At 39.9% G+C, this 26185-nt stretch overlaps 1 protein-coding gene across 8 annotated transcripts in view; it reads right to left on the bottom strand.

Annotated features, from left to right (window-relative positions):
- NRXN1 (neurexin 1) overlaps positions 1 to 26185 on the bottom strand; it is a 1323847-nt gene that overhangs the window by 638641 nt on the left and 659021 nt on the right. For all 8 annotated transcript variants that reach the window (XM_045010133.1, XM_045010135.1, XM_045010134.1 and 5 more), the window contains 3 exons: positions 19869 to 19991; positions 12317 to 12698; positions 11640 to 11830 (listed from right to left, as the gene is read on the bottom strand). In XM_045010133.1, coding sequence (XP_044866068.1) covers positions 11640 to 11830; positions 12317 to 12698; positions 19869 to 19991 — 696 coding nt within the window. The remainder of the gene's footprint in view (positions 1 to 11639; positions 11831 to 12316; positions 12699 to 19868; positions 19992 to 26185) is intronic.

Here is a 26185-nt window from a genome sequence, read left to right as displayed (position 1 = left end):
TACATACAACTAAAACCCAGAGAAAATACCATGAAGCTGTCTTTTCATGCTGTACGGTATCCAGATTTCCCTTCCTGTTTCCTGTAGACAGTTCCTCCATAATCACGCACTCACTCTCTGTTTGACAGCAAACACTTAATACTAGCCCAGTTTATGTTTTCAAGAGGTACATAAAAAGGGATTCGTCTGTATGTGGATTATCCCTGTCCAGTTAAAAGAGAGATTTTCAGGGATCAGTCATCTCTCCAGAACTCTTCCCCCTTCCTAGGGCTTCACGTGGTCCCCTACATAGACCATTAAGCAGTTATCAGATGTTAAAAAGCTTTGACACTCTGAATGTGTACTGGGATAGAATCTGATAGAAGTGAAAGGCTTAGTATCCTATTACCAAGCCCCTCACCCCTCCAATTGCCTTCCAATAGTCTACAAAAACTATTACATGAATCAGCTGCTACTGCAATGAGGCTGCTTAGTCAGCACTCCAGGACCCTTTAAGGGAGTTACACAGTACTACTAGTACTGCATATTTTGAAGAAAAGATTTGGAAGGTGCCTCTCAGAGAATTCAAGGAGTAGGTTCAAAAAAATCTAGCTCAGATAGGCTTAAACCAAGTTCATGGGTTTATTTAGAGATGAGGAAAAACTGTCAATTCTTGGGGGAAGGGTTTTAGGCCATGATTGCAGACAGACAGACCTCCTCAAACGGTTCAGATACTGGTAATTAGGATACATTTTGAATAACCTCTTAGATGCATTTCAAAGCTTCACACATTACTGGTATAAACCTATGGATTTGGGCATTTCAGAAGGCTTCAGAGGACAGCATCCAGACCACCTAAATCAACTGGGTGCTGAGTAGATGAGTTGGGGGGTGAGGACAGAAGGAAGGAATTTCCACAGCTACAGAGCAGCTGCAGAATTGCACTGCAGAGGCTACTGCACTGTAGCCAACTATAGAGATTTTATTGAGACTATCCTGACCTTTGGTGATTTTCTTAAATCCCTAGCTTCAGGAGTCATTTGATTAGATGAGTATCTCAGCTTTGATTAAAACACAAGTTTCTAGTCATCACAGCTTTAGAAAAAAGCTTGAAAAAGTGACCCCCCCCCTAAAGGCTCAAACACTAGAAGATCATAGAATCATAGAATATTAGGGCTGGAAGAGACTTCAGAAGATCATCTAGTCCAGTGGTCTCCAAAGTGGGGTGCACGCACCCCAGGATGTGCGCAAGAGGATCCTTGGGGGTGCGCGGCAGGAGGAGTGCTTTTTTTTTGCTTCAGCGCGGCAGGGGGTGCGTGCTCAAAATTTTTTTACTGATAGGAGTGTGTGATCAAAAAAGTTTGGAGACCACTGATCTAGTCCAATCCCTTACTCAAAGCAGGACCAACCACAACTAAATCATCCCAGCCAGGGCTTTGTCAAGCCTGACCTTAAAAACCTCTAAAAATGGAGATTCCACCACCTCCCTAGGTAACCCATTCCAGTGCTTCACTACCCTCCTAATAAAATAGTGTTTCCTAATAGCCAACCTAGACCTCCCTCACTGCAACTTGAGACCATTGCTTCTTGTTCTGTCATCTGCCACCACTGAGAACAGCCAAGCTCCATCCTCTTTGGAATCCCCCTTCAGATAGTAGAAGGCTGCTATCAAATCCCCCCTCACTTTTCTCTTCTGCAGACTAAATAAGCCCAGTTCCCACAGCCTCTTCTCATAAGGTGGTGGAGGAATCGCTATTCTTAGAGGTTTTTAAGGCCCAGCTTGAGAAAGCCCTGGCTGGGATGATTTAGTTGGTGTTGGTCCTGCTTTGAGCAGGGGATTGGACTAGATGACCCCCTGAGGACTCTTCCAACCCTAATAGTCTATGGTTCTAAGTCACCTGTCCCTGCCCCCTAATCATTTTAATTGCCCTCCACTGGACTTTCTCCAATTTGTCCACATCCCTTCTGTAGTGGGAGTGGGAGTGGGGGTGGGGGTGGGGGGCAAAACTGGATGTAATACTCCAGGTGTGGCCTCACAAGTGCCGAATAGAGGGGAATAATCACTTCCCTCAGTCTGCTGGCAATGCTCCTACTAATACAGCCCAATATCACATCAAAAGAACCACAACATTAGTATTTTAAAAAATGCATGGTTCTTATGCCAATCTTATTGTTTTTGTGGAGGGCAACTAATGATTTCTGAATGCTTGGCATTAGTAATACTGCAAGTGTAGACCAATGGCTGGAGTAGCTTTCATTCACCTGCACACTGTGGCAAGGCACCCCTTCTGCCTCACCGGACTTAGCACTCCCTTCTCTGGCAGGGACAGGGCCTGGGGTAAATCAGCCCCCCCGCACACTCTGGAGTGTATCTGTCTTCCCTCTTTGGGGTTTGTTTCTCAGAGCCTTCCCGGTAGGCCTCAGGGCAGACCTGAGGAGTGCTCCTCTGTCAAAGAAAGGGAAAAAGTCTGTAATGCACTGAAATAAAAAGGGGCCCTCACTGGGCAGGTGTTGTCCTGTTACTGGTCCCAGGGTGTCAGTCCTTCCCTAAACAGGCACTGGGTTTGGAGTGTCTTCCTTATGGACACCGTCTGAGTAGGTAGTAGCATAGGGTTTCCATGGCCCACTTTACAGCAAGGCATTTCTTCTCTACCATGGCATACCTTTGTTCTCTGTACAGGAGTTTCCTACTAAGGAATAGGACTGGGTGTTCTTCCTCTCCTAGCATTTGAGAAAGTACGGTTCCCACTCCAACCTCGGAGGCATCTGTTTGTAATACAAACTCTTTCTCAAAGTCTGGCGTTACTACTACTGAATTACTACAGAGGGTGGTCCTCAGATCTGTAAATGCTTCTTCAGCAGCATTGGTCCATTTCACTATTCTGGGCCTCTGGCTTTTATCAGGTTCGTCAACAGGTATGCTCTGGTAGCAAAGTGGGGAATGAATCGCCTGTTGTACCCTACTATTCCCAGAAATGCTCTGATCTGTTTCTTCCAGATTGGTCAGGGCCCACTTTGTATTGCCCTAACTTATTCAATTGGGGCTTCACTACATCCCTTCCCATGATGTAACCAAGGTATTTGGCTTCAGCTAGCCCTATTGCACATTTGGAGGAATTTGTAGTGAGACCTGCATCCCTCAGGGTATCTAATACTGCCTCCACCTTTTCTAGGTGTGTCTCCCAGTCTGGGCTATGTATGACCACATTGTTGAGGTAAGCAGCCGCATACTTGGCATGTGGATGTAACAGCTTAATCATGAGCCACTGGAAGGTTGTGGGAGCCCCGTATAATTCAAAAGGGAGGAGAGTATATTGGCACAATCTTTCTGGTATAGAAAAAGCAGTCTTCTCCTTGGCTTCCTTGGCCAGAAGGATTTGCCAATAACCTTTGGTCAGGTCGAGGGTGGGACAGGAATCGTGCTTTTCCCAACTGGTCAATTAGCTCATCTACCTAAGGTATGGAATAATCGAACTGGGACACCTCATTTAATTTCTGGAAGTCATTGCAGAATCTCATGGTGCCATCTGGCTTAGGTACCAGAATGATTTGACTGGACCACTGACTATGGGACTCCTCAATGACTCCTAGCTCCAACATACTCTTAACTTCGGTCCTAATCTCCTCTCTTTTTGCCTCTGGGATCCAGTATGGCTTAACATTCACCTTTACTCTGGGGTCCGTGATGATATGATGATGAGTTTCAGTGGTTCTGCCTGGCTTCTCCAAGAACACATTGTGGTTTTGCTAAACCATATTGGTGACTTCTGCCTGTTGTTCAGGGGTCAATTCAGGGGATATTCTTACTTGCCTCTGTGGTTTATTTTCTTGGGTCTTTAGGGTGATCACATAAGCTCCTCTGTCCTGCCAGGGTTTCAACATGTTGACATGGTAGATCTGCTCCGGCTTCTGGCGATCAGGCTGTCGAACCTTATAGTTGACCCCCAGAAAAAAAGGCTTCTATTATTTCATGTGGCCCCTGACATCTGGCCTGGGGCTTGCTTTCAGCTGTGAGCACCAGCCCCATTACCCGATCACCTGTCCGGAACTTCCAGACCTTCTCTTGGCGATTGTAATAGTCTGTTGGGCCTCTTGTGTTTTTTCCATGTGTTCCCGCACTGTGGGGGTGACTTGGGCTATCCTGTCCCGCAACTGTATCACACGTTCAATAACGTTTCTCCCCTGGTTAGGCTGTTCTTCCCAGTCCTCCTTGGCAATGTCCAGTATGCCGTGGAGATGGCGACCGTATAGCAGCTCAAAGGGGGAGAACCTTATGGATGTTTGGGGAACTTCCCTTATGGCAAACATCAGGTGAGGTAGGAAGGTATCCCAATTCTTCCCGTCCCAGCTCACCACTTTCCTTATCATGTTCTTCAGAGTCCTATTAAAGCATTTGACGAGGCCATCAGTCTGTGGATGGTAGACTGACATTTGTAGGGCCTGTATGTGGAGCATTGCACACAGGTCCTTCATCAATTTTGACACAAAGGGGGTTCCTTGATCCATTAAGATCTCTTTGGGTATCCCTACCCTAGAGAAAATTTGAATTAATTCTTTCACTATGGTCTTGGACATTATGTTATGGAGGGGTATGGCTTCTGGGTATCGGATGGCATAGTCCAGACGAACGAGCACGCACTGATGGCCTCGGGCTGACTTCTCCAGTGGGCTATCAGGTCCATGGCTATCCTCTCAAATGGGACTTCAATAATTGGCAGAGGTACCAGAGGGGCACTTAAGTGCGGTCGTGGGCCACGTAATTGACATTCTGGGCAGGAGGAGCAATATTGTCAGATCTCAATATAAACTCCTGGCCAAAAGAACCTTCATAGGATTCGGTCAAGGATTTTCTTTATCCCTAGATGCCCTCCAAATAAATGGCTATGAGCGAGGTCCAGCACTGCTCTCTGGTGTCTTCAAGGCACCAGGTGCTGCTCCACTTCTTGCTCTTGCCTTTGGACTACTCTATATAACAGGTCCCTTTTTATCATGAAGCATGGCCCTGAGCCTTTGTGTTTCCCCTCCACTGGTACCCCAGTCACCTCAACTACCTCCCTTCTAATATTGTCATACAGCAGATCATCGGCTTGGTCTTCCCCGAAATTTCTAAATGAGGGCCAATATGCTCAAAATCAAGGGGATGTATTTTTGTTTCCCCTCCAGGGTTGGCCTCAGCAGAACTGAGTCCAGCTTATGGCTCATCAACAACCTGAGTTGCCCTCCTGCCAGCTGGATGAAAATGCCTCCCTATGAGTGCAACCTTTTGGTTCCTAGCCAAGATCCTGGTTCCCAACCTTTTGTCCGCGCTCCTTTCTCACCTAGTATTCTGGGGCTTCTCAGTTGCAGAGAACAAGTCCTGGGCAAATTCAGAGAAAAACAGGAGTGGGCTACCTACTGGGGCCACAGTATCACGCCTGGGGTCACTACCCTCCTCGGACTCACCCACTGGAAGTAGATTCCCAAAGTCTCATCCGATGAGGATCGGATATGGGAGTTGAGGGACCACCCCTGCCGCGGTACTCCCCTGAACTTCAATTTGTACAGGGATGGTTGGATAGTAGTTGACAGTGCCATGTACACAGGTTATCCCTGTGTGTTTGGCCCGAGACAGCTGGTCCTGTCCTACTAGTTTCCCTGAGACCAGCATGACAGCACTCCTGGAGTCCACTAATGCAATGGTCTTTATGCCATTCATCTTAACTGGTCGCGTGTACCTATGCGGGGTCATCACAACCAACACAAGGTTGATTAAGCCACGTGGGACTGCATGACCACCCAGGTTGCATTGCATGGGCTCCTCAATGTTAGGACATTGGGCCACGATATGCCCTAGTTCTCTGCAAGCATAACACCTATATCCTGCTTGGGATATCCTCCTAATCTTTGGGCTATAATGCACCGAAACAAAAGGGGAATACTTTTCCCTGGGCCCCTCACTGGGGCAGGTGTTGTCCTGTCACTGGCCCCAGGGTGTTAGTCCTTCCCCTAAACAGGCACTGGGTTTTGGGTGTCTCCCCTATGGGGAGGAGTACAGTCTCTCACACTGGAGAAGCTTATCTCCCTGCTGCCCCCAGCCTTGCAGCAGTTTGTCTCCCCTCTCTCCCTACAGCAGAAGAGAGATTTTAACAGGTTTCAGGCAGCCCTTAATTGCACTCAGGTGTTCCTAACTGACCTGAAGTAACACAGGTCAATTAGGGACACAGACTCTCAATGGAAAGCAGAAATGGAAGCCTACATTATAGCAAATCCTCAGGCCACACTCTTGACTTACTTGCCTACTCATGGAGAATACCACAAAGTGGGATTCTATGCTGCACAGGAACTATGCGTCTCTTAACTCCTACCCCAATTCCCCTACACATTTCAGTCACACTGGTTACACTGTCATGGTACATTCTGTAACTAGGAAAGCACTGGCAGGGTTTGTCACTGTATGTGGGGACCTTAGATTTTAAGGGAGAGGAGGTGAGTCAGGTTATGAAGAAATATGGAGGATGACATCTCACCCATCATGTTTACAGGTAACAGTATCTGGAATTCTGCCTCTAGAAAAAAAAAGCTATTTCTGCATGGAGAGTTCACATCCCTCTGGCAAGGTCACTGAAATTAACTTATGCATGTTGATTTGGGAAAAGTTCATGGCTAATGCTTGTTCATTTGTACAAGTCTGCATTTTTAAATAAAATGTTGTTCTTTGCTTTTCAATAAAGCATTGGGTCTCGGGCTACTTCTACACTACCTTGGGTGTGATTTCTAGGTCTCAGACCCACTCATGCTAGCTCTCATGGAGGCAGAATTCTAAAAATAGTATTGTAACTGCAGTAGTATGGGCAGTGGTGAGTGGTGGGATGGGCTAACTGCTCTGAGTACATACCCACAAGGTTCAGACCGGTTTGTATGTAGGCCACCAGTCTGTGCTGCCACTCTCCTGTGCTACCACAGGAGCACTGCTATTTTTGGCCTGCTAGCTTGATGTGAGAAACACAAGTAAATCTACGCAAACTAGCTCCAAGTGTAGATGTAGCCTTCATAAATGGGAAAGACCAGAGACTTTGTGAGAAGGAGAAATACATAATGTGGCAAAATTAATACAGGGCTGATTATAAAACAATAGGAACAAATGTTGTAGAAAATTGAAATCACTTCAGGTTCAATTTCCACTGCTAGAACAATTCACTTTTCCATTAACAAGATGGTTTAGTTCAGCCTTGCAAAATTCTATCCACCCTATCCACTCACCCAGCATGAGTAACATATTTTGACAGCCAAGTAAAATATTATTAGGTTATTTCATTATCACCAGGCATCATGGTAAAAGATGTAGATTTGTGCACACATGGGCTACTAAATCTTCATAGCAAGTTTGAAAGGATGTTTTAATTGCTAAGTAGGGGCATTGGGCCAAATATATACATCTCTGAAATCACTGGAGTTACACCAGCAGTGAATTTGACCAGTTTCCTTTGAGATGTTTCAGACTGTAGGCTGTTCCAGACTGTTAAAGAGGCAGAAGAGAAGGAAAATGAAAGCAGAAACATTGCAAAATCGAATGAAGGGACAGATGACAGAGGGCCTGAGCTGAAGTAAGGATGGAGGCATGAAGCACCCAAGCTATCCATGAGATACCCTTGAGGCTGCACAAGTAGTTCAGGCAGATGCAGGTCAATATGTCAAACTGATCTGAGCTGGAACAAAATGTTTCAACATTTCTGAATCAAAATTTATTCCAACTTTTCATTCTGTGGAAAAAAAAAGACATTTAAACTTTTTGTTCCAATTTTGGATGAAAGCAAATGTTGAAGTATTGGAATTTCCTATGGTAAAGTAATTCTAATTTTTGGCCTAAAAAGTTAACGTCAGGGTCAAGCGTAATGCTGACATTATGCACAGTAGAGGCAAATGGCTGGCTAAAGTTTAGGAGAGAAAGAGGAGACAGAGTTATGTTTGAGGATGTTTCTCTTCCAAAGATGTGCATCTGCTTTTGAAGCATTTAATAGAAAGAAGCGGAGACAAAACCATGAGTTGGGTTTATCAACACAGGCAAAGGCTGGAGACAAAGGAGTTACAAAAGGCAGTGGTGCTGGAACAATTTGTATAACGGTGGTGGCTGAGAGCCATTGACTCAAACTAAGCCCTGTATATGACGAAAACCACTTCAAGGCAGCGGGTGCAGCAGCACTCTGAGTTCCAGCACCTATGACTAAAGGTGTTGAAAAATGTATAGTTGAATGAGGACAACATTTTCCTTTGGCAGTAGTAAGGGACCCTGCAAATGATGGGCCCTCAGTTACACCCAGGCAACCCCTCAACTTCACTAAAATTGTTGAATTATTTTAAACACAGCAGGTAGGTCACCCAAACTTGCATGGCTTCTGAGAGCACAATGTAAAGTAGAGGAAACAAAAAGGAACAAAAGTATATTTAGAGAAGAATGCTGGAAATTTTAAATTGTGGGCTGGACTTTATGAGTGTATGAACCATATGAGCTATACTGAAAACAGGATAGGGAGTATAACCAAAAAACTCACACTGAAGAAAACTTTGCTGTAACTCTGCAGGTATGCATGCCTGAATTATGCTGCTTTTGTTGTTAAGACTCATTTCTCTTCATAGGCTGTTATAATTGCACACACAAACACAGGAACAAATCAGAATAATGAGGCATTAACCCAGTCTGCTCATTTTCTCTTCTAAAATAAATAACCCATTTTTTTCCAGTCTAAGCACACTAATACCTCTCCATCTCCTGTTTTGTTGTTTACTTGAATATCCAGCAGTTGATGGATATCATGACTATGTCTACACTAGGGAATTTAACAAAATGATTTCAACCAGTGGTTAGCTCCCATTCAGCTGAACTGGTGTCAGCAGTGGTGGGGGCCAAGGTATATACAAGCTTCCCATGGGCAAGCACTTTTGTACACATTAGTGTTCCTGCTAGTGCTAACTCCAATTATGTTGAACTGGTGGTAGAACTTGTGGAAGTTTGGCTGAGCTTAACATGTACAATCAAGTCAGCAGGACTACTCACCTGAGTCATGTTAAATAGATGCATAAAGTGTTTGCAGGATCAGCATGTAATACAATAGAGGAGTGCTATTGTCATTTAAAAGAAATAAAGAATGGTATGGAAGAATAATTCAAAAGGAAATTAAAAAAGGAAGAGGAAATACCAGTGAAATGTAACGAGGCTTTCCCATTATAGAATGCCCAGTCTCCCATTTGACTTGTTAAAATTCATCAGCTTTATGAAACAAAACCCCCACTCACTTTATATGTCCTATATCATGATTTAATTATGCCAATGAAACAAGACATACTAATTCATTAAAAATAAAAAAAACCCTCAATCACATAGTACTGCTGGCGAGAGAAAGACTGAGAACCTGTATTATGATAGAAAGTCTGTTTGATCAAGGTCACTTACTGTATCATGAGGATTGTTATTCTTTTACCCAAAGATTTTTTGCTGTGTGGCAAATTATATAAAACTTCCACCAAAAAGTCAGTGTCTAATATAATTCACCTCCCTAGTTTAAAATGTTGATACACTTTTATACTCCTTAGTATTTGTGCAAATGTGAAGAAAACAAAGGAATGTTGGATTTCATAGTCTATCCTGTCAGGAGCATTTATCTTTCCATGAATACAGCAAGCAGCATATTTTGTGACATTATAGTGCCCTCTAGTGTCTCATTAAGTATAGTATCTTTAACTCAACTAATTTTTATAAAGTAACATAACAAAAAACCCAACAACACTATATCTGAACAATATTAAGATGTAGCTGTGACACAATAAAATAAGTAAAAAATGTTTAACTTCTCTTATCGGCTCATGACAATATGCATATTCCAAGTTGTATCTATCTGCTTAATATACACCAGTACCCCGATATAACACAACTCGATATAACACGAATTCAGATAGAACGCGGTAAAGCAGTGCTCCAGGGGGGCGAGGCTGCACACTCCAGCGGATCACAGCAAGTTCGATATAATGCGGTTTCACCTATAAGGCGGTAAGATTTTTTGGCTCCCGAGGACAGCAGTATAACGAGGTAGAGGTGTACTGTCAAAATCTGGTTTTATAGTCACATATATATTCTCATTCTCTCTCTCTCTCTCACACACATACACGCACACACACACACACGGATGCATGCACACACACTTGCAGAGCCAGAATAGCTGTGGAAAAACAAGCTGGATTTTTTTCTGTCTCATTCTTCAATAATAACTTTGAAAATCTGATTCTGATTCCTGAATTGTAATTGTCCATAATTAGAGCAAAGATATAGAAAGCAGAAAGAACACTGTTTGATTTTCAAATGCCCCAATGAAGCTGCAGCACTAACAATTAGAAAATCTTGATTAGACTTGTAAACAAAGCATTTTTTATAAGGAAGCCACTGATGGGAAAGTGAAATATCAAACGTGAAATATCATAAAATCCACAGTAATTACCAAGGTCAGCTCATTATCTTTAACTCAGAAGATGGTTAAAAGAAAACGCAGTGAGCTCAAGATGGAATATTAATATCAACTTTGAATTTCCTGCATTTTGCCAATTAGTATCATAACCTGAATGTTATGAAATGTAGAGTTCTTCATCTTAATTTATTAGTTTTGTATATAAGAAATATATTTTTTATATAAAAGAAGTTATAAAATACAGAATATTCTACCATGAAATCAGAATGAATTTTCTTTGTTATATACAATGTGTAGAAATTTTTTTAAAATATATATTTACACATTATTTCAAATATGCATTGTATTCATAAGAGCCATTCTTGCCAATCAAATTACTATTTAGTTCACTCACTCACACAAAATTTGGTTGACAAGATTATCTTTAAAACAGTTATATATTTAAATGAGATCTGTACCTACACAAACGTACACGTATATTTAATGTGCCAGGCATCTGATATTTCAAAATGTTACTTTTATTTGAGAATTAGCAAAAAACTGTGCTTTTCATGCAAGATATTATACCAAATTATAAGAATTAGCATGTGACTGAACAGAGCACTCAGGGTAATACAGTATTTACTTCCCTCATTTACAAGCTCTAGTAAACGGGCTGTATGGGAAATACTAAATAACGGGCTTCAGGTCAGAGTTTCTCCCAAACCACAAGTAAGGACAGGGCAGTTTTATGTCGCTACGCTTCTACTCCAGTTCTTGGACTGTGCTCTCTGTGAGTGTTTGCGGCATCTAGAACTGTGAAAAGAATTTTTAGAATTCTACAGTGAGGATGTGATTCTCAATTTAATTCTATAGAATTTTAGAGTAATTTCTATAGATTTATTTAATTCCTATAGGCCTTTACTGCTTTAATCCTTATTAATTTCAGCTATTGGATTTTTTTTTCACAGGGTCCGAAAGCCTTCTGTTCTTTCCACTCTCTTGTCTTCTTGTCTAGTGTAAAGTTGAAATTTTGTCTCTACATTTTTGGTCTTACATAACCATGCAGAATTACTGAACTGAGAGTGTAAGAATAATGAGAAGAAACTGATTTCACGTGGACATATTCATTATTATCAGTTATAGTAATCTTTATATAGCACCATAAACTTAAATTACTCTTGACAAATATAACTACCCATCTGCAAAGTATCCCACCACACATTACACAAGAATTATTGTACTTACTTTTGAGGTCTAAGTTTCTGGCTCCTGCTGTGCTTTGTGTTGTGATTTTAGTGTCAATCTTCACAGTATGAAGATTATTGGTATCCCTCGATATCATCACATTGTGCCACTGATTGTCATTCAGAGGTTTATTAGAACTTCCTTTGATGAGATTCGCACCATTTCCCAAATCAAACACATAGTGTAAATACCTGGATAAAGAACATTTTTAAAAAAAAAGTTAGTTTTTCTTGTATACTTGAGAAGGTACAAATTAAGGCACCCTATATTTTGTTTCTTTTTTTTTCCCCAGTGTAACTGGCAAGCAAGGAGAATAATTATGAGTATGAGGGGCTGGATTCTCAAGTGGGGTAAATGAACCTAGCGCCAGTGAAATCAACACTGACTTATTCTAGCTAAAGATCTAGCCCCAGGTTTCTAACTATTGCTGAAGCAGCAGGGTGCATTAGCATTATTTTTTGTCTATGTCCTATACAAACTATATTATTACTTGCTTTTCATATTTAACTAAGTTTCAGCATGAAAAGAAAAAAAGATTCAGAGAATGTTTATCAACCAGATTCTAAAAAGTTAGGAAAGTAAAGATTTTCAACCTAAACCTCATGATTTTAACATGTCTAAAGACTGTAAAAGAACCCAAACTATTTTGCTTATGGCACAGTTAGCTGTGTACATACCCTTTAACTAATTCAACTACAATGAAATCATTTCCATCTCCACTGTTATAGAGTATCAGTCCATCCAGTGATGTTGTTTTGAACTGGAAAAAAAGGTGCATAGATGTGTAGGCTTGTAGTGTGGCCAGTGCAACATAGCTTGCTTTTGTTTTGAAGGTGACAGGATCTGCTATGATATTCCTGAACCCAAATCTGGCATTTAGCTCACAATAATCAATGTCTCCGTTTTTACATAGGTCAATGTATGCCATGCCATTAAATGTGAGACTCTGCAGATGTCCAATGAAATTAGAGGGAACAGAGGACAGGTAGCGGCGTTCTGTTATTATTCCTGTCTCTATGTTATGGAATTCCAGTCTCGTGTGATCACCAGCCATTTGACCTTAAAACAACAATAATAAACAATGTTAGTGTCTGAAATGGATGCATGTGAAGTGGTTGCAAATCCATAATAATTTTAAAACCTGCAGGACTGTTACATTTTAAAAACACACAGGCATAGGTAAACATACAATTATCTAAACTGATCCAAAGCCTATTAAAGTCACTGGAAGATTTTCTGTTGCCTCCAATAGGTACTGGATCAGGTCTCAATGTGCACCCCAAACATGTGCACAATAAGCCCAGGTCTACACTACAAACGTACCTTGGTATAAGTACGTTGCTGAGGAGTGTGAAAAATCCACACCTCTGAGGACACAATTATTATATTGATCTAACCTTCAGTGTAGACAATGCTACGTCAACAGGAGGGCTTCTCCTCTCAACATAGCTATCACCTCTAGCAGAGGTGGATTAACTATGTCAACAGGAAAAACGGCACCCTTTTAAGTGTAGATCTGCCTTAATATTGTTTGTTAATGAGACCATAGATTCTGGTTTCCTTCAGCTACCTGTGCAAATTTCTTTTATCAGGAGCAAGTTTAATCTGTGTGGCATGTAGTGTATGGGACTGCAGCTCAGGCTAAATGAGATAAGAGCTAAAACCACTCTAAAAATTTTGGGTCACATCTGAAAAACAGTTTTTGTCACCCCTTCCCCGGGAGGCCTGGGTCAACAATAACATCACACTCCCTGTCAGTACCCGGCCTGAGCCAGGGAAGCTAATGATCCAAACTGCGGACCAAATTCAGTGATGAATCTAGGTCACATGCCACCTGAGGCATATTGTGCATATGTAGAGAAGAAGACTCCCTTCCCCTCCTCCCTCAAAAGTAACTCACTATTTCCACACAACTATCCAAAGGTATTTTGGAGCATGTTAGCAACATTCACAGATTTATATGGTGACATCCTGCCCCCATTGAAGTGAACAGGAGTTTTGCCATTGTCTAAAGTGGGTCAAGGATTTCACCCAAAGATTTTAAAAAGCCACCGGAGATTATGATGATTATCTGCTAGGATGGGCTGAGATGGTGTCCCTAGCCTCTGTTTGCCAGAAGCTGGGAATGAACAACAGGGAATGGATCACTTGATGATTACATGTTCTGTTCATTCCCTCTGGGGCACCTGGCATTGGCCACTGTTGGAAGACAGGATACTGGGATAGATGGACCTTTGATCTGTCCCAATATGGCTGTTTTTATGATCTAGTCTGACCTCTTGAATAATAGAGCCTATAGAGACCCTCACCCAGTAATTCCTGCATCAAACTCAATAACCTGTTGTTGAACTAGACCCTATCATTTAGGAAATATATCCAGTCCTGATTTAGAGATTTCAAGTGATGGAGAATCTACTATATCCCTTGATGAGTTGTTCCAATGGTTAATTATCCACTTTGAATTTGTATCATTTCAACTTCCAGCCACTGCATCTTCTTATGCCTTTGCCTGCTGGATTAAAGAACCCTCTTCCATTGGAAACCTTCTCCTTGTGTAGATACTTACAGACCCTAAACAAATCATCTATTAATCTTTATTTCAGTAAGCTAAGTTGGCTTCTTACATCTTATACTTATACATCTTTCCAGCCTTCTTGTGGCTTTTTTGAACCCTTTGCAATTTTTCTAACATATTTTTCTAGATTTGGACACCAGAAATGGATGCAGTATTCTAGTAATGGTCTCACTAATAATCCCTAATGATTGTTTGGATCATATCACAAAATGAACCAATTCATGTGCCATAAAAAGGTGTACTGGGGAATGGGAGGGTGTGGGTGGGAGGTGCTGAGGTATTCTTTGTACCCCCAGAATCCTGCTGAGGAAGCAAAGTCCAGCTTACTTGTTCTTTCCAGTCATTGTGTTACATTGGTTTATATCAGTTTATTGGTAGGCTATTTTCACAAGGAAATGGGCTAGACAATAATTTTTTTGGTTTAATCAAGGTTCAGAGTCTTCTGTACATTTGCAGTTGTTCTCCAGATTGGTGGTAGCAGTGGGGCACATGCATCAATTGTGCAAAGCCAGAAGTCTGGCTCTAGCAGCATACCTCCCTTGAATGTATTCCTCATGTTTTGTCAAAGAGCCTGAAAAGCAGGGTTTCAGTGGGCTTAGACAATTAGGGCAGGTAACGTCTTGCAGTTAGCCTCTTATCTGCATCCTTTCAGGTGTACACATATGCATGGCCCAAGCCAGATTTACAGCCTACACATTTTTACATATGTCATTTAGGATGCAGCTTGGGTGATTAATTAAAAATCTATATTTAATCAAAATATATACCAGAGAGCTCTCAAAAGAAATTGTTAAAACAAGACAAAATCCATTTCCTTGTGCGCATTACTTACTTCCTCCACTTCACTCAGGCTGGAGAATGAAATTGAATTGTTCAGATACACTTTTGTGCTTATAGTCAGTTTCACTCTCCGGCTCATGTACTTAGCACAGTGGTGCAGTGTTTGGGTTCCTAGTATTACAGGAGTTGGTTTACATTTAAACAAAACAACTAAAAACCTCTTTGTAGATAATTTAAACACAATTCATAAAAACATTTCAATCCTTATTTCAATTTGTATAAATCTTTTCTTACAAAGCCTTTATTCTGGGCCGATGTTACTTGACACTTTCCCTTCTAGTTTTAGTGCCTATGTCAGAAAACACACATGCACACACTGCACCACAGGCCTGCAATATATATTTCCTGACCCTTACACAGACTTGTAAGGCCTTTCAAAGTTTTGCAGCCTGCCTTCGCTGCACTCCAGCACACAGGATGAAATTTACTTCACTTGAAAAATAACTAGGCTCAGCTCTGACCCCTTACTACTTAAGTGGATGTTTTGCCTTGACTTCAATGGGTACAGGAGCCAACAGTCAAAGGATGCTACACATGTGAAATTTACACAGCCAGAGACACAGGGTGAAATCCGTCAAGGTGTTGGGGTCAATACATATAAAAGTGAATTCCTCAAGACCTCTTGATTTGCCTTGGCCCACCTTCCTCATCACTCTATATGCTAGTCCAGACACTCCTCTTGAGGAACACAAACAACTGAAAACCCATATTAACCAACTACAGAGCTACAACTGGCTCGACAACTACAATAAAGGTCTTCTGATGCCTTATGAAAACTATGAAAAACATTCTGTCTTGCTGCTGGCAGTGAGGTTCATTATTTATTTCTAGTCAAATAAATTTGGTAGGAAACTGAAAAAGTGTTTATTTAGGGTCAAATTCAGCTTTTGGAAGAGCGTGTATCAGTTCTCACTGCAAGTAACACAAGTTGTATTCATAGTCGACAACTACATTTTCCCCCTAAAAGTTCCTTTTACTAAACTGCTGCTGCTTATTTTTCACTTGTGCAATTTCTGACTTGGAATTTTTTTGTGAGGAAAAAAGCCACCCCCCATCAAAATTTCCCATGAAATGAAATTTACACAAAAAATTATTTTGGGTTAATAAAAAATATTTTATTCAAATTTTTAAAATATTTTGCTTCATTTTTATGTTTTATATTATAATATGTTAAGATTAGGGGTAGAATATAATTAATATATTAAATTAATATAATATAAAAAATGGTGACTGGTATTCCAAATGGCCATTTGGAATTGGCATTCTAATTGGTAATTGTCAGATGGTGGTTGGGTTGGAATTAGTTATTGGTATTGTAATGGATATAATACAAAAATAAAAATACAGTATCTAAAGAAAAAATAGTTATTAAATGAAAAATCAAAACTCTTAGTATTGAGTTTTTTCAAAAACAAAATGTTGTCAAAATTGACACGTTCCCACAGAATGCTTAGATTTCAAATTGGCATTTTCCAATAGAAAGATGTTCCATTGGAAATTTTTCTATCAGCTCTATTCCTCACCCAGAATCTTAGGGTTCAGTTCTGCTGTCAATTACACTGTATGTCAGTTATGACTGTATCTATATCCACCAATCAGATGAGACAGTTACATTGGGTTGTGGCCTTTACACCATTCATAATTCCACTCTGCTTTGCCCTGCAGTGACAAACCCTTCTGCCCAGTCTCAATTAATCAAGGGTCTGTCTTTTTTTTTAGCACAAGAGTAAAATAAATCCCAGAAATCTGGGCTTATCACTCACTCTTCTACCTGAATGTGTTAATTGTACAAGAAAGGCTAATACAATTATAGATTTAAAATAACTCCCCACATCTTTTGTAACCCCTACAGTGGCCTCCAACAGGGAACAACCCCGTAGCTCCTGCCTGGTGAGCTAGGCATTTTGTGAACTTGTCAATGAAAAGATTTGGCAAGCAGCATGCATTGTCTTTTCTGGCATAGGTGCCCTTAAAGGCCACATATGTTTCAGCGTTATAAATAAGTCTCAGCATATGTTTATTCATATGCTAAAATATGTATCCTTCCCTACTCATTGAACTTTTACTTTATATATTTATAGATAAAATACTGTAACTGTGGCTATCTAGAAACTAAGTATTTTTTAAAGCACCTAACTGACTTAGGAACCTACTGGTAAGTCACTTAGATGTGTTTGAAAATTTTGCTGTTTAGGGCTGCCACTATGCTGCATAGCTAGTCAATCAGAATTGTAACTCCAGGGATAGAGCTCTCATTCTCATGCTCTGAAAGCCCTGGCCCCAAGTGCTTGAGCTCAAGTAGAAGTAATTTAGGAGCTATGACAGCAGTTCAGCAGTCCTAATTCAATCCAGTAGATGAAATGTAGCACATTAGCCAATTCCTACAATGTCTTTCCTCAGTGTATGGTCTTATGTATCATAAAAGCAGTTTTCAAAAATCATTGGACCAGATGCTTCAAATAAAGCCTTTCTAGAAGTTATGCTTTAGCCAACCACAAGTTACTGGGCTCAATCCTGGAGTAGCTGGATGGAAGTTAGTGGCCTGTGATATACAGAAGGTCAGACTAGATGATCTAATGGTCCCTTCTGGCCTTAAACTCTATGAATCCTTCTTTCTATGTGGCATAGGAATAGGATGAAAACAATGGAGACACTATTGGGAGAGAGTTGAACTTTTTCGAAGAGGAAAGCCAGGGCTACATGTAGGCTCAAGCGCCTCATGAATTTTTAGAATGCTTTCACATGAAAAACCCCTGCCCACTGGGAAATCTGAAGACATGTCCTAAAGATTTTAGAGCTCGGGAACAGCAGCAACTCTGGACGGTAAAATACCTGAGTTTAGGATGCTGAGAGCAGTGCTAATTTGTATTCTGCACCTTTGACTCCCTATTGGAAAAGGTTGACAGTATGCCATTGGAGTAGGGGACCCTTTGGCAGCATGTGCTGGAGTGAGCTGTGCTGCAAGAAAGAGAAGAGGCCATGCCACAGCATGGCAGTGCAGGTTCTACATGCAGAGAGCCTAACGCTCATTGAAGTGGGGACAGATATCCCACAGATTATCAGACTTAGTGTAAATGGTAGCACCAATGTCCTTCAAGTGTTCTTCAATGCCTTCCCACCAGCTGCACAAGGAAACAATTTTAGGAGGATTTCTTCCCTTCACAAAGGGAGACACACTTGTCCCATTATTTTGAAAGAGAAAATTAAATGTTTTCAGATTTTCCAACTGTCAGTCAACTTTTGATTGGCAAGATTGAGCCTAATTTCCCTTCAGGGCAATAGCTGATGTAGCTCAGTGCAACAGAAATCAGGGTCTGCCTTAAATTTTAAAATAAAATGTTATATCACCAGCACAGATTTAAATAAATAGCTTTCCTTTTAAAATACCAGAATGTGAGGCATTTTGGAGAAATGATAGCCCTGGAAATCTAATCTGTCAATCAACTGTAGGGCTGGAGCCCAAGCCCACTAAAGTCAATGAAAAGATGCTTATTGACTTTCATGGATCTTTGACCATCACCCTGATATCTAATCATAATTGGATTTACCCATACTAAATCAGTGTCACGGAAATTTCAAGACCAGAACTTCACAGCCTTAATGGCACATGAATATAGGATTATTTAGTCTTTTTTTTTTCATTTAATTGTAATCACTTTAACAGAATTTAAGAAACACTATAGATTCTAGTATCCTAAAAATCTTTACTGTTGCCTTCAATTAAATGCTGACCTTTTGCTGAAGCCATTCTGAACAGCTGGAAAGAAATTTCAGAGAAAAACAGACCTTCCTGGTAGTTTTGTAATCTAGATGATGTTTAAATGAAAACTTGGCAATTAGGAGAATAGAAAAAAATATGGAAGTTTTTAGATGTCACTTTTTATTCAGTTCAGAACATCTTCTTCTACCAAAAAAAAAAAAGGGTCACACAATTAACTGGTCTTAGCTGCCAGATTAAACAAATGCACAATCATAATAAAACTCCAGTGCCATTTTTATTCATTTCAAACCAATTAATCCACCCTTTTTTAGGCAACCCCCTTTTGTAGGAGATCATCACAAAGTGAACCACATATACTGAGTAAAATTCTGCCCCACCTTCAGTAGACTACCTCTGGTATTGTTTAATTCTAGAGAATGTACTTAAATATTAATGTTCTTTACCAGTATTTTTAGGACGAAAGGTCAAATAGGAGTCCTCTCTAATATCACGTAATGTACCCGTTATTGTTTGTGCTAAAGTGTTTGTAGCACCTTCTAACTTTTACATTTCTTGATGACTATATATTACCATTTTGACATAAAAGACAATATTATGGCCTAATATGTATTTATTTAAGTCGGGTAATGTAAGACTTATTAAAAGTTAGGGGAAAAAATTGTGCCCAACAATTGGAAACATCTGTGAAATTCATTCCAGTGCAAAGGGCCTGGCATTTAATTGCAGTTTAAATTGGATATGAGTGGGCATTTTGATTATCTTCTATCATTGGATAAATTCCTCCAAACTCCTCCCCTCAGGGCCCTATCAAACATCCACTGAGGTCAACAGAAAAACTCCCATTGACTTCAGTGTGAGTTGATCTAGCTCTAAGAAAGTAAAGCTAGTGTGAAATATGATGATTTTCTGGTTGTATCTTGTGATGGTCATTAATTGTTGCACAGCATGCATTTTGGATCCTAGCCAATGTCTATTAAAATCAGTGGAAACACTCCCATTAACTTTAATGGGCTTTGAATAAGGGCCTTTATTTCTACAATTTTTATGTTTTGTTGTATTTCCCCCAGTAAGATGAAGTATAACTGCACACTACCTGTCATAGCTTGTTGGTCATCCACCATTAACTTTAAACTTTTTCCTCGACGAACCACACGTACCGTGTGCCACTCATTATCATTGAGGTTATAGCCAGCAAAAAGGGTTTCTGGACCTTTGCCTGTAGGATATGCCAAACAGTCATTATGGAATATTTAAATCAGTCAACATGTGAACCTCACAGAGAGAAAGGAGAGAGAGAGAGAGAGAGAGAGACTGGCTGGACCAATGTTAAAATTCATTGAAAGTTATAACAAGCAAGCAAAGTGGCAAGCAAAGTATATACAAATCTAAAAATATAGTACCATTACATTAGGACACTTTTAGCATTATTTAATGCTAAAGCAAATATAGTGAACCAGGCTGTCATAAATAGGCACAGTCAATACATGCGTTTTGGTTGTATATTTTAAAGCTCTTACATAATGGTAGAGATTTGGGTCTCAATCCTGTACTCAGGCAAATAGACCTTCATGTCAATGAGATTACTGCTGTAAGAAAGAATATTAATGTAAACTGGGTTTACAATAAACATAACCAGCCCACTGGTGAAAGGTGCAGACCAGATCTGTGAATAAAATAATTTTAATCGCGTCACTTCCTCTATTTGGTTGTAGGTACCAAAGCAGTAAGTGAGGCTTGTTTGGATCTTTGGGAAGGTCAGTGTTATCACCCTTAATTTCACTAAATGATTCACTAGCATCCCCTAACAAACGTCTTCACTGTTGTCATTCAACACTTCAACATCCAAAGCGCACCTTTCTTTTTCACACTGGGACACCCATCTTGTAAACTGCCATTTTTGTAAGCAACTTTATAGATTGACTTTCATTGAAAAGTTGTAAGAATTATTCAGTTTAAAAAAATCTATGTGCTTTATATGTAGATGTGACATTTGATCTGGGATAACACAGTTGCAACCACTAAAAACCATAAATAATGAATATTAAGGAAAATGCCTCCAAGAATTAAATGACTATGGAAATTGCACAATAGAATATTATGACCAGTGAATGGGGATCTCAGATGGGGCAGAGTGAACAAGATCATGGAGTCTGTGGATCTCTTCTGAATTTTCAAATGACCCTGACATAACAAGAGCAATATTACTATAGTAATAAGCATACTTAATTAAAGCAATATTGAGTGATTGAATGCCACAAAAGCAAGGGCAAGTTGGAGAAAGGTTCCTCTCCATCTATAACCCCTAAAATTATCTATATACATAATCTAACACCATTTTATGTTGCATACATGGCTAGCACACCAGGGTAGTGTCCTAGCTGTTAAGGAAGGAGTTAGAAAACCACTTATAATGGAAGATCAGGCTAAATAAAGAGGGAGCTCTTTTCTCTAGCCCTGATAGCTGTGCACTCTACAAAAAGGATATAAATATTTAAATATAAAATGAGTCACTCCAGAAGTTATTAATTTTCTGATTAATTATATGACATAAATAACCACTCCCCACTTCATATAATCCCATCATGTTTTATGATTGTACATAATTTGTAGGGGCCATTAGATTTCATCCCACAGGAATGCAAAAAGCCCCACAAACATTTGTTCTTAGCCACCAGTTTGTAATCACCCTGCTGAGTAGCATGTCACTTGTAGCTGGATAGAAAGCATAAAAAGCTTAGAAACCATGTTAAAAGACTTCTGAGAGTGCTGTCTATGCTCAGAGGCATTTTAACTTCAAGCTTCAGTCATGACCAGAGGGATTCCACATAGTCCAAAATCATGGCCACAGGCAAGAACTGCATCTAGTTTTGAAGTTTAAAAAAAGATCACTTCAATTTAAATGTCTTCTCATAACTGCAGGTGTTCACAGAAGCAGTTTAGTAACAAGTACATTTACTGTGTGTGAGCAATGGTTTCCATACAGAAATGTGGGATTTGCAGGTGCATACAAATTTTGTTTGGTTCAGCTATTTGGTTTCCTAATGCTTTAAAGCTTTCAAAGCAGCTCTGGAATTCACTTTCAACCCATTTTGGAAAGAGTCCCTGCTGCTTTGTCTGAGGCTTTAAAAGCTGCACTTTGTTTTCATACAGGCATTTTTTTTTCAAATGAAAAGCCATCACCTAACATGGCTGTGGTGATCCCGTGCTCGTTGCAATGTGGTTGGCTACAATTTGCAGGCACCCTGGTGTGACTGCTCAGGCTCCTTGCGCACCACCTCCCCTCACCCATCTATGTGGAGTGTAAGTAGGAAAAAAAGTAAACACTTATTGTAATCAGTAAAGTAGAGAGGGTATTATTCTGACTACACATGGGGAGGGGGGATAGATCTTCAGCAGGTAACTTCACCCTGAATCACGGTTTCCGAAGGCTGATAACTGGTGCTCACTATAGAGGTTATTCTCTATTATTGCTATTACTTGACATTTCCCCATTAGACATATTGGACCAAATTCACCCTGTGTGTTTGCTTACATTTTCTAAAGCTCATCCTGTGATGTGAGGAAAACCTTGGTTTGTAACTGCATGAATGCATTACAGGAATTGTCCTGTGAGAGCACTGGTTCTTCCTCAGCTGTTTAACACAGATTGCTCCTACATCTGAATATTGTATCTTCTGCACTTGATGTTTCTATACTCTATTGTTTCCAGATCTGTACAATTGTAAAGCTCAATAAAAGTTAAAAATAACTGGGCAATTGTTATTCTAATACATTACTAACTGATGTAACTTTTACTTTGAATAAACAACAAAAACAGACTAATAGCCAAATTCCATAATGTTGTCATCAAACAATGGCTTTGTATTTCATGGAAGCTATATATGCACATCTGAAGGCAGAATGAATGTGCGTGCTCATATATTAGATACAGATATAACACACAATGAATTTTGCTGCCTCACTACACTCTGGCTATTAATTTCCTCTGCTGGGACTGCTTCTGACATTCCAAAAATCTGAGCAGCTTCAAACCACCTTTTTAAGAAAACAACCTGCCAGAGAAATCCGCCTACCCCCTGTCACCGCCGCCCATCTCCCTATCTTTCTAATGTGGCATTTCTCCTGCATAATTATATTGGCCTGGAGTACCTGGACAGTCAAATATTCAGTCCTCGACCAAGTAACAATTTCTCTTTAGAAGCGTGACTCTGTGATTTGTATGGCTGCCTCTTTATTGTTTCTCGTTGATTTCCTGTTCTAGCATGTTCAGTCTGTAAGTATAAAGATGGCTCTTTTAACTCATAGTATTATAAACTAAACCTGGGATCAAAAAGTCAATAGCGTTCTTTCTGACTCACTCATCACCAATGATAAAAAAAATCTGCAGCTGAGGCTTATTTAATGCTGTGAATGAGGAATGATCAAAAGGGGAATGTAGCTCATGATCTCAAAATTGCATAGAGCTTGCACCAGCAGAAAAAACCAGTAAATATGTATTTGAATCTGTAAAATAGGAAAGGCATTATTCTGACTCACCTGGGGACGGGGAGAGATCCTCAGCTGATATAAATGGTCATAGCTCCATTCAATGAAACTATGAAAATGTATATCAGCTGAGGATCTGCCCCTTTGAGAAATGGTTGAGTGAAATGGCATCATTTTTTAATGTGCACTTTTCTAAGCAAAACCTCGCCTTAAAAATCCAATATCTAATAGTGAATCGGGACTAAGAATATAAACTTTATATCCAGCATTACAATTAAACATACTCATGGAAGGTTTGAGATATTAGAATTTAAAACCATGACATTGTTATGTATTTTTTAAAAACATTTTACATAATTCATAGAGATATTTTGAATGTATCTATGTATTTTTATTCTCTTCCTCCGAGACCTGTATAGTTTGACTCATAGGACTGAGAGAATTTGCTGTATAGGTGGAGGAGTAAAAAATTATTATTATTATTCTAGGTTGGTTTTTTCTTAGTCTCTAAAATATTTTTCAAACAATTAATCTAATACATGTGGCATATGTGAAATCCATGATGTTGCAGAGTGGTGTATATCAGCACTTATTTGGATGACATGCATAGCTCATTCGTAGCTCTGTCTCTTGTGAAAGTAATGCAGCCACTCTATCCTTTATATCTAGATAGAGGGTGAGCAGTCTATAGATTTTTTTTTACACAAACTATGAAGTGTATTGTAGCAGCAAGAGGCTGCGTTTTAAAAAAATTAATGTACCTGCCCAGTAGCGTTTAGATGAAAACAACATTCAAATACACTACTTTCCTGTGTACTAACATAAAACCTTTTACATTAAAGTCTTATCTCTGGACTACATCATTGAAAACAAAAATGTCTTCAACCACAACATTCAGATTTTGCAAGATGTAAATTAAATTATCAATCTTGCTGCAGTATAAATCTGTAAAGGCCCTTTCCCACACCCCTTACTCACCTGAGCAGCCCTAATGAACCAATACTGACTTCAAAAGGAGGGACAAATCCTGACTCAGGCAACCCCCTCACTGACATCAATGGAATATTGACTTCAGTAAATGCTGAATAAAATTAGCCCAAACTTCAGTATTTGATTCTGAATTATTAAAGCCAGATGGTGGCTGTCCAATGAGTGCAAGCTAAACCTTAATTAACAAATTATCCTCTTGAGAAGGGACCACCTCCCTGCCGTATTTTCAGCTGTGACAAGAACCAACATAATGAAGGTCACTGATACTTCCTCCTCCCTTCTCTTTCCTTTAAGCTGTTACAACATCTGAAGTACACTCACATGGTCCAGGTTTGGTGCTGTGGGAGGGGGTTGCGACTGAGCAGACTGGGGACAGGACAGAGGCTGGGATGGGTGCACATAATCACTTCTCTGTTCCTGTGGACATTACTTGAGAAAGAAAATACAGCCTGTAGTGATATTATCTATTCTTTATAACTCTACTTGGGGTTTTGGGCCAGCCATGGCAGGGGACAGTCCTGGCAGAGATTTCCTCCCACAGGAGGGATGATCTGCATCACGGCTATCAGTGGAATTGTTTTTCTGATGGTTGCCATCTTTTCAGACACACCACCATTTTCCACAGCTAAGTGGCTTCATTTATGAAAGGGGTGCACAAACAAAAAAGTAACCCGAACAAGCAGTGTTAATTTAACTTCAGAACTGAGGCCAGAGGAAGGCAACACTACTGGAATTTCCCTGCCAATTTATCAAAGTGATCTGTGTGTCTCACAGGCCCCTTTCTGTGCTGGATCCAAAGAGGACAAAAATCTGTTACAGCTCCAGCTAGGGAGTCTTGTCTCTTTAACTCATGTGGTAGCAGCTTGTGCTTTTAGCTCTGGTTTATGGGTCCAAATTACATTATTTTTAACTTGTTCAAATTTCTGTTGATTTATATTTTAATTAGTATTTATATTGATGGCACCCCTCATCAGATTACAAAAGGCCCAACAGCATAGTTTTCAAAACTTTCCATGGACTGATGCTATTCTGCTACCACTCTATCCTCATCTTCTACTAGTCCCACAGTACTCACTCTTCTGTTCTTCTCCTGGGGCTCCTTTCTGCCCTCTCTCTAGATTCTGCTCAGTTTATTTGTCCTGCATAATGTACCCAGAATTCTTACCTCTGAGCCACTAATACCTCAAGTCAATCGTATCTTAAAGCTTTCCTTTTCAAGGACAAAGATAGACAATGACCTGCACAGATGTATGTTGAAGAAGCTCCTGTAGAGCTGGGCAAAACTTTTCACACAAATACTTTTTTCACCAAAAAAAAATGCAGATTTTGGTCAATCAAAACAATTAGTAAATTCTGGTAGATGCTGTTGAACTGTTTCAGCAAAAAAAAAAAAAAATCGGAACTATCGATATGGTCCATTTTGGCATTATCAAAAACAAAACATTTTTAACTTTTCATTTTGGAATTGCACTCAATTTTATTTAAAAAAAATCAAAACATTTAAATAAACCCTGAAAATGAAACAAAGCTCTTAATCTGACCTGCTTCCCCCCATTCCTTTGGTTTTCTGGGGAAAAAAATCTGAAATGTGTCATTTTGGGTCAACTCAGAATGATTTTTTTCCCTCTCCCAATGTTTCAGCTCAGCTAGTGAATTGAAAAATTGGTTATTCACACAATTCTAAACTCCTGTTCCCTTAGCTGGAATCTAATCTGAGCTATGCTACAGTTGGCTTTGTTTCATACTTTTGCAGTCATAATTAACTGTTAGATTTCAGGTTACTAAATATAGGGGCATGGTGGCCCGCACGAATTTGCTCCTGTACTCATTGTGTATATAAAATATGCATTTGCATGTATAAAACAGGTAATTGTTTCCATTTTAATCTCTTTGCATAGGAAAATTCAGGTATTTTGCATACAAAGTACATGTGCT

Source organism: Mauremys mutica, chromosome 3 (genome assembly GCF_020497125.1).
Source record: "Mauremys mutica isolate MM-2020 ecotype Southern chromosome 3, ASM2049712v1, whole genome shotgun sequence".
Lineage (NCBI taxonomy): Eukaryota > Metazoa > Chordata > Testudines > Geoemydidae > Mauremys > Mauremys mutica.
The sequence above is the reverse complement of the archived record's forward strand: the minus strand, read 5'-3'. Positions and strand labels throughout refer to the sequence as shown.